The sequence below is a fragment of the Aethalodelphis obliquidens genome, unplaced genomic scaffold, assembly GCF_003676395.1.
Source record: "Aethalodelphis obliquidens isolate GAN/ISIS:26980383/991018 unplaced genomic scaffold, ASM367639v1 scaffold26, whole genome shotgun sequence".
Classification (NCBI taxonomy): Eukaryota; Metazoa; Chordata; class Mammalia; order Artiodactyla; family Delphinidae; genus Aethalodelphis; species Aethalodelphis obliquidens.
In genome coordinates, this window is record NW_020837970.1 from 16,029,686 (window position 1) to 16,044,907 (window position 15,222).

Sequence of the window (15,222 nt, forward strand, 5' to 3'; positions counted from 1 at the left end):
CCACTAGCTATCTATTTTACATTTGGTAGTGTATATATGTCCATGCCGCTCTCTCACTTCGTCCCAGCTTACCCTTCCCCCTCCCTGTGTCCTCAAGTCCATTCTCTAGTAGGTCTGTGTCTTTATTCCTGTCTTACCCCTAGGTTCTTCATGACATTTTTTTTTCTTAAATTCCATATATATGTGTTAGCATATGGTATTTGTCTTTCTCTTTCTGACTTACTTCACTCTGTATGATAGACTCTAGGTCCATCCACCTCGTTACAAATAGCTCAATTTCGTTTCTTTTTATGGCTGAGTAATATTCCATTGTATATATGTGCCACATCTTCTTTATCCATTCATCCGATGATGGACACTTAGGTTGTTTCCATCTCCGGGCTATTGTAAATAGAGCTGCAATGAACACATTCAGAACTATTTTTTAACTTTTTTTATTGTGGTAAAATATACACAACATAAAATTTATCATTTTTAAGTGCATTTTACGTTTACAGTAGTGAGCAACCATCACCACTACCCATTTCCAGAACTTTTAATCCTCCCAAACCCCTTAAACAACAGCCCCCGTTCCTCCCTTCCTCACCAGCCTCTATTCTGTCTCTTTGAACTTGCCTATTCCAGGCCCCTCACATAACTGGAATCACACGATATTTGGCCTTTCGTGCCTGCCTTATTTCACCTGGCATAATGTTTTCAAGTTTTCATCCATGTTGTAGCGTGCATCTGAACTTATTCCTTTTGAAGACTGAGTAATATTCCATTGTATGGGTAGACTGCATTTTGCTTATTTGCTAGTTTCTCTGTTCACCTGCTGGTGGACACTTGGGTTGTTTCTGAAGCACTCCTTCTTGAATGGTAACCCAGCCGCACCTCGGATTGGGACCTGAACCCACGAGCTCTGACTTAGGAGGGGTCTCGAACCCACTGGCTTTTAATTGAAACGGCTCACCTGGTGTCAGGACTTACTGAAGCTCAGGTTCTTCTGTCTCATTGCACAAAGAATTCAGCGTGAGGCAAAGCAATGGGCACAGGGTGAGTTTTTTAGCATAAGATGCTTGTGAGAGAGACAAGCGGGCAGGCAACGGAGCACAGCCCCGAGAAGAAAGAGGGATACATTTTTATAATCAAAGCAAAAGTAGGGAGGGGAGAAGACCACCTTCTTCCTCATTCTTGGGCAGACGTCAAGGCTTACATCATTAGTTCCTCCTTTGACCCTACATGGTTTAACCGGGACTGTCATGGCACTATTTAAATCATACGTATGTTAGCAAAAGAGTGGTAACATATACTAAATATAGTAATTCATCTCAGTTTCTTTCCCCTTTCACCTATATTCCTGTCTTGGTTACATGCAGAGATGCTACTCTTTAAGGACCATTAACTCCCTGACTTCATGTAACAAGATTCAGACCCCATATCTATTGTCTTGTGTTGTAACTATCAGGGTTTGTGGCTTGAGTGTGTCTGGCGCTCAGATGCACCTGGTCTTCCTTCAAGGTAGTGCTGACTGTTGCTAGGTTACTGGATTCTTTTCTTGAGTGGTCATTAGTTTATAACAGTCTCCCAAACTCCCTTCCTCCCTGTCTTTAATCCCCTAGTGGGATTTCTAAACTATTTAATTATCCTTCTCTATCCCTCTCATTTCCACCTTTTGACTATTATGAATAATTGCTTACACCAGCAATTATTATGAATAATTGCTTACACCATAAAGATGCATATTTACGATGAGACATAACTATATTATATTTTGCTACATAGTTCCAAATAGTAATGCATAGGACCTAAAAACTATAATAAAAAGCAAAAGTATAAACAAACCACAAAAACAAAAAAATCACTTTAAGTTCAAAGGATGCATCATTAAATAAGCATTTGCTGAAGGCCTGGGATGAGCCAGGCACACACCCTGCGTTTCCAACCATCTCAGGAGGGTCCTCCCCAGTTGGGGCGGATGGGGGTGCAGGGGAGACAAGGCCCAGGCGGGTAGCTTTGCCTGCAGGCAGATGTGGATGGCGCTGCAGGAGAGGTACAGGCAAGGTCTTGGGGCCTTCGGAGGCAGGGGCAGAACCCGTCCGTGGGGCTCTGAGGAGGTGGCAGATCTGGGGAGTAGGTGAGGCACGGACTATGGTAAACTCCTAGCTCTGCTCGCTCTTTGCGGAACCCAGCTAGTATTTTTCAGTGTCTTGGGCCTGCCCTGAGGGCTTTGGGTTCCTCTACTTTACATTACTCACAGCTTATTAAACAGTCTGAACGCTGCATTTAAGCAGCCCTGTTGCTCTGATTCAGAGTGCCTCGGATTTACCTGGTCTGGTCCTTTGGCGTGTCTTAGGGCAGCCACGCTCCAGTCAGCCTTGTGGAAGTGCTGCATCTCTTTGGGTGATCTGGAGCACAGCGCTTGATGGACTCGGACCCGGGATCACACTGTCTGTCCAGGTGTAGCACCTGATGCAGGGAGAGGGAGCAGCCCCAGCTCTCCCGGAGCTGTGTGACCTTGGGGAAGTTACTCCACCCCTCTGATCCTCTTGTGCAACGTGAGGGCATTGGGTGACCTCTATGGCCCTTTCCAGCTGCTGTAATTTTATGATTGCCCTATTATGATTTAAGTACCTCCCTCTATCACTCTCGGAGTGAATGACTCAGCCGTCTGAGAGTTTCACTATTGTTTTTAAGGAAGCCTGGTTATTTTGCCGTCACCAGCAAGGGTATGTCCCTTAGGTAAACAATCTGACAGTCTTGATCCAGCTGGAGTTAGGCTGACACTCACTGGAGTTCTTCACGCTGTATCCTTTCAGTGAAGCAGCTCGGACACCGGCTGGCCACAGGCATCCGGAGCCATGTCAGAACTTTGAGCGAGGCCTGGTGACAGGGACCGGCTGTCACCCACCAGTCTTCCCAGCTCGGCTTCAAGATGCTAAGCCTGAAGCTCCCCAGGCTGTTCAGCATAGAACAGGTGCCCCAGGTACGTGCTGTTGTTCCGGTGGTTGAGTTCCAGGCTGGGACTAGGGCTTGGCCTCTGCAACATGGCGACTGCTATGTCTTCAACCAGTCTGCTCTGTGGACACCCACTCTCTTCAAGGAGCCCCTCCCAGACTCCCTTTGGGGAATTCGACCTCCTGTTTCCCTCACCTACACCAAACCTGGAAACGGAAGTGATCCTAAAACCGTTTAAGTTGTAGCCCTTCCCAGTGACATCTGTATTTTTTCCCGAAGCAGAGTCATTATTGAGACTACTGATTCAAGCTACGGAGGTGAAGCTAGCAGCCCTTGTCTGAGTGACAATTTTTTAAGGACGCTCCTGTGGGTGCTTGAAAGCAGGCCAGGGGCAGAGTCACCTCAGAGTGTGGCTTTGTGGTTGTTCTCATCCTTTGCAGGAGGCCCAGCCCAGGTGTGTGTTGAGGCGATGAAGAGAGTTATTGATCCGCCTGTGCCTGGGTGCTCAAGGGCAGCTACCCCAAAACACCGGGGATGCATTGATAATCTGCGTTTTTCATAAGCCTTAGGCGAGGTCATGCTGCTTGTGAGCTGCGCCAGTGGTGCACCTCCTCCTTCCCTTGCAAAGTAAACGTCATCTCATTACACCCTTGTTTCGGTGTTATGTTTCCTTCCTCTTTGAACAAGAATAACTGTTGTTTCATGGATGTTTCATCTGGAGGATGTCAGGGAGGGAGGGGAGATCTCCCTTCCACCCAGCCGACCGCCAAGCCCTTAGACTTTCCCCAGAAAAATAAATCCCAAATGATCTCAGCATCATGAATGGAAGGTTAAGAGGAGACAAACCACAAAACCCTCTTCCTGAAAGCCTGCGCGGCTAGGTGATGCCAGCAAGATGGCATCGGGGGAAAATCAGAAGGATGCAGAGCTGTTGAAGGGCAGAGATGAGGATGCGGCAGGTAACAGACACACTGGAAATGAGACCAGGTTCCCACAATGCTGTTGGGCAGGTGGCCCACCTCTGTTCTCACAAGGCTGTAGACATCTCTTCCTGGTGCACTGCCCCGGTTGGTCCTACTCACGGAGAACTAGTGGCTGTGATTAGCGGGGACACGGTGATCTTTTGATTCATTCACTCGTGACATTTTTATTGACTGCCTACTATGTGCAAGGTGTTACTCTGTGCGGGGCCCAGAGGAGAATCACATACAAATCCTGGCCTTAAGGGGCTCTGTGTTGGCTGGGAAGATTTAAAATTGTTCAGGAGCACTTCCGTTGCAAAGTGGATTAGGGTGTGTGCTCAGAGAGGGACAGATGGGTTCAGAAGAGGGATTGGTCACTTCCATCATGGGGGAGGAGGGAATCAGGGATGTCTCCACAAAGGGGGCAATCTGTAAGATTGGGTTTGAGGATGGGTAGAATTTGGGGGGGTGGGGAGAGCACTCCAAGTGAAGAAATGGCATGAGTAAAGGCCTGGAGCTGGGAAATCAGGGGGCAGGTGTGGGAACTCTTGGGGTGGGGATTATGGGTATCTGCTCGGATATCTCTCTGGGAGTTTTGGTCAAGGTTGGGTTCAGAGACTGTGTCCAGGAAAGAAGTGAAGGAGAGAGAATGGTCTCACTGGGGACCTTGGGTAAACTGCTAGGATTCTGAATGTATGGGGGTTCTGAGGGTGAGGACCGGACCGCCCCTGAGGGCTGAAGATTAATGTGTCTTCTCTGTCCGGTTTTTCATAAATGATGGAGATGACAATTTTCTCTTTAGTAAAATGGCACCAGTCAGAGGCAGAGAACCAACGTCACACGTCACATCCGTTTACTTCAGAACCTTCCTTGGGCTCCTGGGTTTCCCAGCATCACGCCCAAGTTTCATGCGGCCACAGAGGAAACACAGTGGCTCTGCCTGCCCGGAGGGTAGTTTTATTTGAGGATTTAGTGGGGGAGGGGGAAAGGCATTTTTAAAATATTCAAACAGATGCAAACATATTAAGGAGTAAATGCATAATTTTCATGAGTATTTAAAATAGGAGACTTCATAGAAATATTAAGTTTACTTTTGGTGGGCTCTGTGGGTTCCAGTACTTGGTCTGCAGAATGACCTTGGGCAGAGTGCCCTTAGTCTCCCTACCTCAGTTTCTGCATCTGTAAAATGGGGTGGTGCTAGAATCTCTTCCTCGGGTAATGGTAAAGATTAAATGAGGTAACCTATGGGAAGTGCCTGGCGTATGGTGAAGTCAGTAATGTTGGCCGTTATTATTATTATCAGCTCTCCTGTGCACTCCGCACTTGGAGGGGTGGAGTGTGTTGGGAGGAGACGTTAAGCAGCCCCTCTCACAGACTCCCACCCCAGCTCCCTGCCTGGTATTCACAGGCCCAACCCCTACCCACCTCCCCCACTGTTTTTCATCTGTAAACCCTCTTCTCCAGCCACACTGGTGCTCTCTCTAGACTTCCCACCAGATTGGACATTCACTTCTCTTGACCTCTGTTTGAAGAAGGGTTACCTCCCCTGCCCCTCCATCCGCCTTTCTGGCCTCCTTCTCCATTGAGCTGCAGGTGCCCTCTCCCTTCCCTGAGCCCCTTCAGCTGTTGGTTGGCACCTCTGCAGGCTGCCCTATACGGCCACCTCTCCCTTCGTATATCAACCAGCTGTGTGGCCTGGGCCACTTCCCTACCCTCTCTGAGCCTCACCCATCAGAGGAGAGTGGGGCACCGCCTCTTGGCATCCTCAGGGTTCTAATTCTGGTGCATTCCTCCTAATGGACTACTCACAGGAAAGGACAGTTCTCCCTTCCCGTAGAAGGTAGGACTTGGGTACGTGCCTCACAATTTCAAGTCTCCCTGTGTCTAATAACAGACCTGGGTACATTAGGGAGTTGTGAAAGATGTGAACAAACAGCTCAAGGAATGGAATAAATATCTAGGTGTTGATTCCTACACAGACCCAACCTAGAGACAAACTGGGAAGTCCAGACAGCAAGTTAATATGGAACATGGCATGACACTTGGCCAGGAAACAAGAGTATTTTGTGTCAAATTGAGAATCTTTTGTTAACGGTAGCCTTGGCCCCCAGGCTACAGGTAAACTCACCGCATTGTCCTGGAAGCGTTAATTTAGGGGCACAGGCAGGAAGATTCCAGAGGTGCTACAAAGCATTTCCCAGCCTGGCACTGGAGCTCTGCCGCTTACTGTGGGAATTTGGACAAGACGTGTAACCTCTCCAAGCCTCAGTTTCCTTATCTGTGAAATGGAGATAATATCTGTCTCACAGAGCTATTGTGAAGATCCAAGAAAAATGAAATAGAGTAGTGGGATAATTATGAAGGAGCAGAAGCAGAGCCAGATCAGTGGCTGGGAGTGGTGTTGGGTAGGTGGGCTTGGGCACCTGAAACAGGAAGCCATCTCAATAGGCAACTGGTTTCTCCAGCCGAGAATTTCTCAAGGTGGGCGCTTGGATCACCACGAGAATACCTGGGAGCTTACGAAAGGGAGTCATGATTGCAGGCTTTTTGTATTGTTCTTGATTTTAATCCAAATGAATGCTTTCAACATTTCATCATTTAATATAATGTTAGCTCTTTCTGTGTGTATGGGTGTGTGTGTGTGTTTGTGTGTGTGTGTGTATGTGTATAAATAACCTTTATCAGGTTAAGAATATTCCTTTCTATCCCTAGTTTCCTAGGATTTTTTTTTCCCCTCTAATCAGTAATAAATTCTTTTTTCTATCAGTATATCTTTTTTTTTTAATTAATTTTATTTATTTATTTTTGCTGTGTTGGGTCTTCGTTTCTGTGCGAGGGCTTTCTCTAGTTGTGGCAAGCGGGGGCCACTCTTCATCGCGGTGCGCAGTCCTCTCACCATCGTGGCCTCTCTTGCTGTGGAGCACAGGCTCCAGACGCGCAGGCTCAGCAGTTGTGGCTCACGGGTCCAGCCGCTCCGCGGCACGTGGGATCCTCCCAGACCAGGGCCCGAACCTGTGTCCCCTGCATTAGCAGGCAGACTCCCAACCACTACGCCACCAGGGAAGCCCCCAGTATATCTTTTGAGATGGCCATATATGATTCATTTAAGTTATTAACGTGGTGAATTACATTGATTGATTTACTAATGTTAAACCAACCTTGCATTTATTTATTTATTTTATTTATTATTTTTATTTATTTATTTATTTTGGCCGCACCGCGCAGCATGCGGGATCTTAATTCCCTGACCAGGGATCAAACCTGTGCCCCCTGCAGTGGAAGTGTGGAGTCTTAACCACTGGACCGCCAGGGAAGTCCCCAACCTTGCATTTAAATATTACTTGGTCACGATGGAGTATCTTTTTAATCTAATGCTGAAATCAGCTGATCGTTTGTCTAGGATCCTTAAATCTATTTATTGAATTGGCCTGAAATTTTTCCTTCTTATACTGCCCTCCCCTGGATTGGGGATTAAGATGGTGCCAACCACAAATGAGTTGGAGAGTGTTGCCTATTTATTCTATGGAAAATATATGTAATTTTTTTTTTTTGCAGTACGCGGGCCTCTCATTGTTGTGGCCTCTCCCGTTGCGGAGCACAGGCTCCGGACGCGCAGGCTCAGCGGCCATGGCTCACGGGCCCAGCCGCTCCGCGGCACATGGGATCCTCCCGGATCGGGGCACGAACCCGTGTCCCCTGCATCAGCAGGCGGACTCTCAACCACTGCGCCACCAGGGAAGCCCAATATATGTAATATTTGTATAATATTAGAATTATACATTCCTGACAGCTTGGTAGAATTTACCTGGAAAATTGTCTGAGCAGGGCCACCATGTTGCCCACCCAAGGGAGCATCGTTTATCCCTTAGTCTACGTGAGTGACAGACTGTGGAATTGTGCGAGGAGCAACTCGATGCTACAGCTGCATTTTCTCTGTAGAAAGTTCTTTTTATAACAGTTTTGTTGAAATATAATTCACATACCATAACATTCTCCCTTTAAGAGTATATAGCTCAGTGGGTTTTAGTATGTTGACACACACAAAGTATGTTGTACGAAACCATCGCCAAATTGAATTTTAGAACGTCGTTAACACCGCAGAAAGAAACTCTGTACCAATTAGCAGACATTTCCCACTGCCCCCACTCGCAGGCCTATGGCAACCACTAATTTACTTTGTCTCTACGGATTTGCCTCTTCTGAATCTTTCATATAAATGGAGTCATGCAGTAGGTGGCCTTTTGTGAATGCCTTCTTTCACTTAGCATAGTGTTCTCAAGGTTCATCTGTGCTGTAGCATGGATTAGTACTTCAATTGTTTTTATGGCTGAATAATATTCCATTTATGGATATACCAGTTTGTTTATTCATTCTTCAATTGATGGACGCTTAAGTTGTTTCCAATTTTTGGTTATTATGAGTAATGCTATGAACATTTGTGTACAAGTTTTTTTTTTTTTTTTTTTTTTTGCGGTTCACGGGCCTCTCACTGCTGTGGCCTCTCCCGTTGCGGAGCACAGGCTCCGGACGTGCAGGCTCAGCAGCCATGGCTCATGGGCCCAGCTGCTCCGTGGCATGTGGAATCTTCCCAGACTGGGGCTCGAACCCGTGTCCCCTGCATCAGCAGGCGGACTCTCAACCACTGCTCCACCAGGGAAGCCCTGTGTACAAGTTTTTGTGTGGCCATATTTTCAATTCCCCTAGGTGCACACCTAGGAGTGGAATTGCTGGGTCACATGGTAACTCTATGCTTAACTTTTATTTTTATTGTGGCAAAATATACTTAACATAAAATTTACCATCTTAACCATTTCAAAGTGCACAGTTCTGTGGTATTAAATACATTTACCTTGTTTGGCAACCATCACCACCATTCATCTCCATTCTTTTTATCTTGAAAAACTGAAACTCTGTACCCGTTAAATAAGAACTCCCCATTTTCCCCTACCCCAGCCTCTGACAACCACCATTAATACTCTTTGTCTTTATGATTTGACTACTTTAAGTACTTCATATAAGTGGAATTATATAATATTTATCTTTTTGTGACTTTTATTTATTTTACCTAGCATAATGTCTTCAAGGTTTATCCATATTATAGCATATACCAGAATTTCCTTCATTTAAAAAGGCTGAATAATATTCCACTGTATGTACATACCACATTTTGCTTATCCATTCATCCATCAATAAGTACTAGGTTGCTTGTATGTTTTAGCTATTGTGAATAATGCTGCTATGAACATAGGTGTAGAGATATCCCTTCAAGACCCTGCTTTCAGTCCTTTTGGGTATGTACCCAGAAGTGTAATTGCTGGATCATTTGGCCATTAAAAAAAAATTGTTTTTTGAAGAACCACCCTGTTGCTTTCCACAGTGGCTGTACCATTTTACATTCCCACCAACAGTGCACAAGTGTTCCAGTTTCTCCACATCTTCACCAACACTTGTTGTTTTGTTTTGTTTTTTTATAGTAGCCATCCTAATGGATATGAGGTGATATCTCATTGTAGCTTTGATTTGAATTTCCCTAAGGATTAGTTATGTTGAGCATCTTTTCATGTGCTTATTGGCCATTTGTATATCTTCGGAGAAATGTCTACTCAAGTCTTTGGCCAATTTTTAAGTTGGGTCATTTTTCTTTTTTTTTTTTTTGGGTCATTTGTCTTTTTGTTGTTGAGTGGTAAGTGTTCTTTATATATTTTTGATACAAGTCCCTTATCAGATACATGGTTTGAAAATGTTTTCTACCATTCTGTGTGTTGCATTTTCATGTTATTGATGGTATCCTTGGAAGCACAAAAGTTTTAAAATTTAATATTATCTATTATTTTTCTTTTGTTGCTTGTGCTTTTGATGTTATAGCAAAAAAACCTTTGGCTGATCCAAGGTCATGAAGATTTACTCCTATATTTTCTTCTAAGAGTTTTATCCCTAAAATTTAAGTCTATGATCCATTTTTTTTGCGTTAGTTATTGCATGTGATGTGAAATAGGGGTCCAACTTTATTCTTTTCTTTTTTTCATGTGGGTATCAAGCAGTCCCAGCACCATTTATTGGAAAGACTATTCATTATTGTTTCATTGAATTATCTTGACACCTTTATTGAAAATTGATTGACTATAAATGTGAGGGTTTATTTCTGGATTCTCAGTTCTATTCCATTGATCTGTTTGTCTCTTCTTGTGTCAGTACCACATTGTCTTGATTACTGTGCTTTGTAATGAGTTTTGAAATTGGGAAGTGTAAGTCCTTTAACGTTGATCTTCTTTTTCAAGATTGTTTGGCTGTTCAGGGTCCCTTGCATTTCCTTATGAATTTTAAGATCTATTTGTCAATTTCTGCAAACAGACAGACCAACAAAAAAACCAGGCAGGATTTTGAGAGAGATTGTACTGAATCTGTTGATCAGTTTGGGGGGCATTACCATCTTAATTATATTAAGTAAATTAAACCCATGAATATGGGCTGTCTTTTCATTTGTCTAGTTATTCTTTAATTTCTTTCAGTGATGTTTTGTAGTTTTCAGTATACAAGTCTTGCACCATTAAAATGATTTGTTAAATTTATTTCTAAGTATTTTATTGTTTTTGATACTGTTGTAAGTGGAATTGTTTTCTTAAATTCATTTCAGATTGTTATTGCTAGAATATAGAAAACTGAGTTTTGTATATTTACCTTATATCCTGCATGCTGGCTGAACTAATTTATTCTAATAGTATTTTAGTGGTTCCTTTAGGAATTCCTGTATGTAAGATCATGTCATCTGCAAATAGAGATAGTTTTGCTTCTTCCTTTTAATCTAGTTGCTTTTTATTTCTTTTTCTTGTCCAGTTGACCTAGCTAGAATCTCCATTACAATGCTGCATGGAAGTGGTGAGAGCAGACATCCTGATCATAGGGGAAAAGCATTCCATTAAGTATGTTAGCTGTGGGTTTCTCATAGATGGCCTTTGTTGGTTTAAAGAAGTTCTATTACTATTTTGTTGAGTATTCTCTTATCATGAAAGGGTATTGGATCTTGTGACATGCTTTTTCTGTGTCTATTGACATGAATATGTCATTTTTGTTTTTCTGTTCTCTTCTTGGTTAATCTTGTCAGTTTGTCTTTTTTTTTTTTTTTTAATTTCTTTTTTTTTCTATTCTGCGGTACGCGGGCCTCTCACTGCTGTGGCTCCCCCCCCGCCCCGCTGCGGAGCACAGGCTTCGGACGCGCAGGCTCAGCGGCCATGGCTCACGGGCCCAGCCGCTCCGCAGCATGCGGCATCCTCCCGGACCGGGGCACGAACCCACGTCTCCTGCATCGGCAGGCGGACTCCCAACCACTGCGCCACCAGGGAAGCCCCAGTTTGTCTTTTTTAAAAAAAAAATTGAAAAGAAGATGATTTGGGCTTTGTGGAGCCTCTCTATTATGTATTTTATATCTCTAATGTCTTTTTGTTATTTTTATTATTTTCTTTCTACCCTGGGTTTATTTTGCTGTTACTGCTCTAACTTCGTAAGTTAATCACTCTACCATTGTAATGTAAGCAATTAAATATATATATATTTCTCTCTAAGTATTGCTTTAACTGCAGTCCACATATGCAGTTCTAATTAATTTCTAACTTCCATTTTGATTTTTTATGCAACTTAACGATTGCTCAAGGTATCCATAATTGAAATGTGTTAAAAATCTTTCCTAATGGTGTAAGATTTGTGAATTACTCCTTGTAGGTAAGTCAATTTTTGCTTTATATATTTTGAGCCTGTGTTTTTTAGGTCCATCCAAGTTTGTAATTGTATCTTTCCGGTGAAGTAAAGTTCTTATTGTTTCTAAAAAGTGATTCTCTTTATATCTAGTAATGCTTTTTGTCTTAGCATCTGTCTGATAGTTGTGCAGTGACTCCAGTTTTGTTGTTTTCGTTATGTGTCTGGTTTATTTCTTTCCTTACTTTGACTTGTAATCTCTCCCAGTCCTTATATTTTAGTTGTGTCTCATGTAAATGGCACATAGTTGGATTTCATCTAGATTGACAATATTTGTCATTTAAAGGGACGGTTTAGTCTGTTGATATTTATAATGAGTATTGAAATATTTGCATTTATTTTGATCATCTTATGTGCTTTCTATTTGTCCTGTTTTCTCTGTTGCCCTTCCCTTCCTGCGCGCTTTGAATTGAGTTTTACATTCTTCTTTTCTTTTTCCTTTTGAACATGCTGTTTTCTCCTGCCCTTGTTTTATAATTAATATGCTAGAAATATTCTCTGAATTCATCAGCTTAATGGTTACTTCAGCTGTCTTTACATGAATAACTGTAGGAAGCAGGAAGGGCTAGGCTATGCTGAGTTTAAACATTACCCCAGATAGCTCAGTGACTTAACAGAGCAAAGGTTTATTTCACCCTCACATTACATAGCTAAGTGGTCAGTGAGGAATTGTGAAGGGCCCAGGCAGATGGAAGGTCTGCCACCTCATAGCTGCTCCATCTGGAACATGTGGCCTTCTAGGTCTCCACAGAAGGGGAAGAGAGAGAGGTGTCTTAGGTTGGGTTTCCCAGAAACAGGCTCTGAGACAAAGATGTACATGCAAGAAGTTCATGAGGGAGTGTTCTCAGGAACGCCTGTAAGGAAGTGGGGGAAGCAGGCTTGGATAGAAGGAGAAGTTGCATCAGAGGCCTCTGCTGACCACCCAGGGAGCTCTGGAGCGGGGTTGACCCTTCAGAGTTGTCCCCAATGAGAAAAGAAGGCCAGGACTTTGTATCCATCCTTAGTGGGTATGTGCTGCCCCTGTACAGTGAGCATAATGTGGTCAAGGTAGCAGCCTTTGGCCAAAAGTGATTCCCAGAGAGGGATAGTGGCTCAGTTCTGAAAAGGGGAAGAGTTGCATCCCCAGTCCATCATGACATCTCCTACAAGAAGGCATTGTTCTTCAACTGCCCTGGCCTGGAATTAACTTTAACCAGAAATAGTCAACATGGCCCCAACCTAATGACAAGACAGTCTGAGAAATGTAAGAAAGCACATGTGATACTTGGTGAGCACCAACTGTCTCTACCATGCCTCACTTAACTTCTTGGATCTGAGGACTGGTGACTTGCAACAGTTCTAGACATTTACCAGTTAACTCTTCAAATATCACATCAGAACCACTATATTTTCTCCTTCTAGAGAAATATTCATTATGTCTCTTGTTTGCTTTTTCACATCTTCTGTCTCTTAATCTCTCTGGACCGCATCCTGGATACTTTCTTTGGATCTACTTGCAGTTGACTAATTTCCTTGTCAGCTTGGTCTAGTCTGCTATTTATCCTTTCAGTGACTTTTAATTTCAATTATTATTTTTTTTAATTTCTAAAAGTTATATTAGGTTCTTTTCAAATCTGCTTGCTTATTGTTCATATTTTTAAGCTCTTTCTTTAAACACATTGAACACAGTTATTTTACATTTCAATATCTGTTCTTTGATCTCTCTTTCTGCTATCTCCTATGTTTTGCTGTTTCTCATTCATGGCATTTTGTTTCTGGGTGTGTGCATGCTTGTTTTTCTTGTTTTTATTTTTTAATTTTTTAACAGCTTTATTGGAGTATAATGCATGCTTGTTTTAACGTAGAAATCCTTCAGAGAGGATTTACATTTGTTTCGTTGCTTACCTGAGGGAACTACAAAACTTTGACCTCTATCTATTTGTAACCACTTAAAATTTTCCACTTGAGAGTTCTTGGACCGCAGTGGTAGTGTGGATTTGGACCACAAACCCCTGTGAAGATGAACTGATGGTTCTGAATTCTTGAGAGAGATTTTTTTTTCAGGGAGACAACTTCTGTAATTGTATTGTTCTGTCTGGTAGGATTTATTTTACATTCACTTATCTTGAAAGTCCTGGCTTTATTGATGAGTTCTCCTATTAGATTCCCTGCCTTTGATGGGCCTTGGATTTCATCTCTCATTTGCAAATGCTGGCAGCAGAAACTCTGATGGTGAAAGCAGCGTACCTCCCAGGGTTCCTGGTTTCCCTTTGTTTTGAGGGTTTTGTGACTTCCTTGCTTTTGTGCCATCTTGCTGATAGATTTATCCAGCATAGAATGCAGGCTTCATCCAGCATTTTAGTTGTTTTCGTTGGAAGGATCCTTCATGACATCTCATCGACCATCATTCTGCCAGAACCAGATGTTCCCCAGCTATTCTTCCAGGTCCTTCCTGCATCACATGGGTCCAGTGATCCCTTCCTTCTGAAAACTTGCATAACATCTAGTGTATCCATGAAATATTTGTAGCAATCCTTGGTTCCACCAGGCTGGGTGCAGTGAAGCATCCTGGGCTTTTCCATCTAACAAACTAGGAGTTGCATTTTGGTTCTGCTATTTCTTATGAAATAGCAGATGAAGCTCCATTTCACCGAGCTTCAGTTTCCTTATCTGTAAAATGGGCTTGACAATCCCTACCTTTCAGTGCTCTCACGATGAGCAAATAAAATCGGGTCTGCCCCTGCCATGTGCTGGATCTGAATCAGGAGAACAAATAGAGGCCACAGACCATATGCCTAAATATGTAAAAGTCACAAATGAAGCTCATAGTTATATAAATTCTACCTTGACAAATATTCCTTCATAATGACAAAAAACAATATGTAAAGCTCCGATTTTTGTATAGCTAACGCCAGCAAAATGTCAAAGCAGCTAAACTTAATTATTATTGCACATGTTTGGATATAATGTTGATGGATTAGTGATGTTCAGATGGGCACAACATACATAATTCATACATTTACATGTTTATTCTATAAAATTTATTTTTCTTGCCTTCATTTCAGCAAAATTTTGAGATGTTGTAATCAACATTATCACATAATTTGTGTTCTGTTAACAGTGATGTCAACATAGACCATTATTCTTGAATCACTGTAGTTCTTAGATTTTTTAAAAAATTTTAATTAATTTCATTTGGGAGAAACTTCTGTTGAGTTTTTATTCAGTTCTGCTGAGGCAGAGCAACTGGAATTATCAAAAAATATTCTTAAAGCCACATTTAGAATCAGGCATGAGTATAAAATTTACATACCAAGTTCAGACATTGTAATGAGGTTTCGTATGATAGAATTAAGCGGGAAAATTATTAAATATTTTAATTTCATATGGCTCGCCATCTTTTATGTGGCTGTTTTCACTTTCTTAAAACAATATCTAGATCCATATAGTACTTACTTGATTTTTCTTTTTCCAAGAAAAAAATAGAAAGAAAACAAAATAGCATCTTGCTCAGTCAAAATTATACCTCAGTCTGCAATGGCCAGAAAAGTAATTTCTGTGGGAATCAGTTTCAGGATTGTTTGTATGTGAATCT

At 42.5% G+C, this 15,222-nt stretch overlaps 1 protein-coding gene across 8 annotated transcripts in view; it reads left to right on the forward strand.

Annotated features, from left to right (window-relative positions):
• PAQR5 (progestin and adipoQ receptor family member 5) overlaps positions 1-15,222 on the forward strand; it is a 90,029-nt gene that overhangs the window by 40,205 nt on the left and 34,602 nt on the right. For all 8 annotated transcript variants that reach the window (XM_027123466.1, XM_027123467.1, XM_027123470.1 and 5 more), the window contains exon 2: positions 2,799-2,965. In XM_027123466.1, coding sequence (XP_026979267.1) covers positions 2,915-2,965 — 51 coding nt within the window. In that variant the 5' untranslated portion in view covers positions 2,799-2,914. The remainder of the gene's footprint in view (positions 1-2,798; positions 2,966-15,222) is intronic.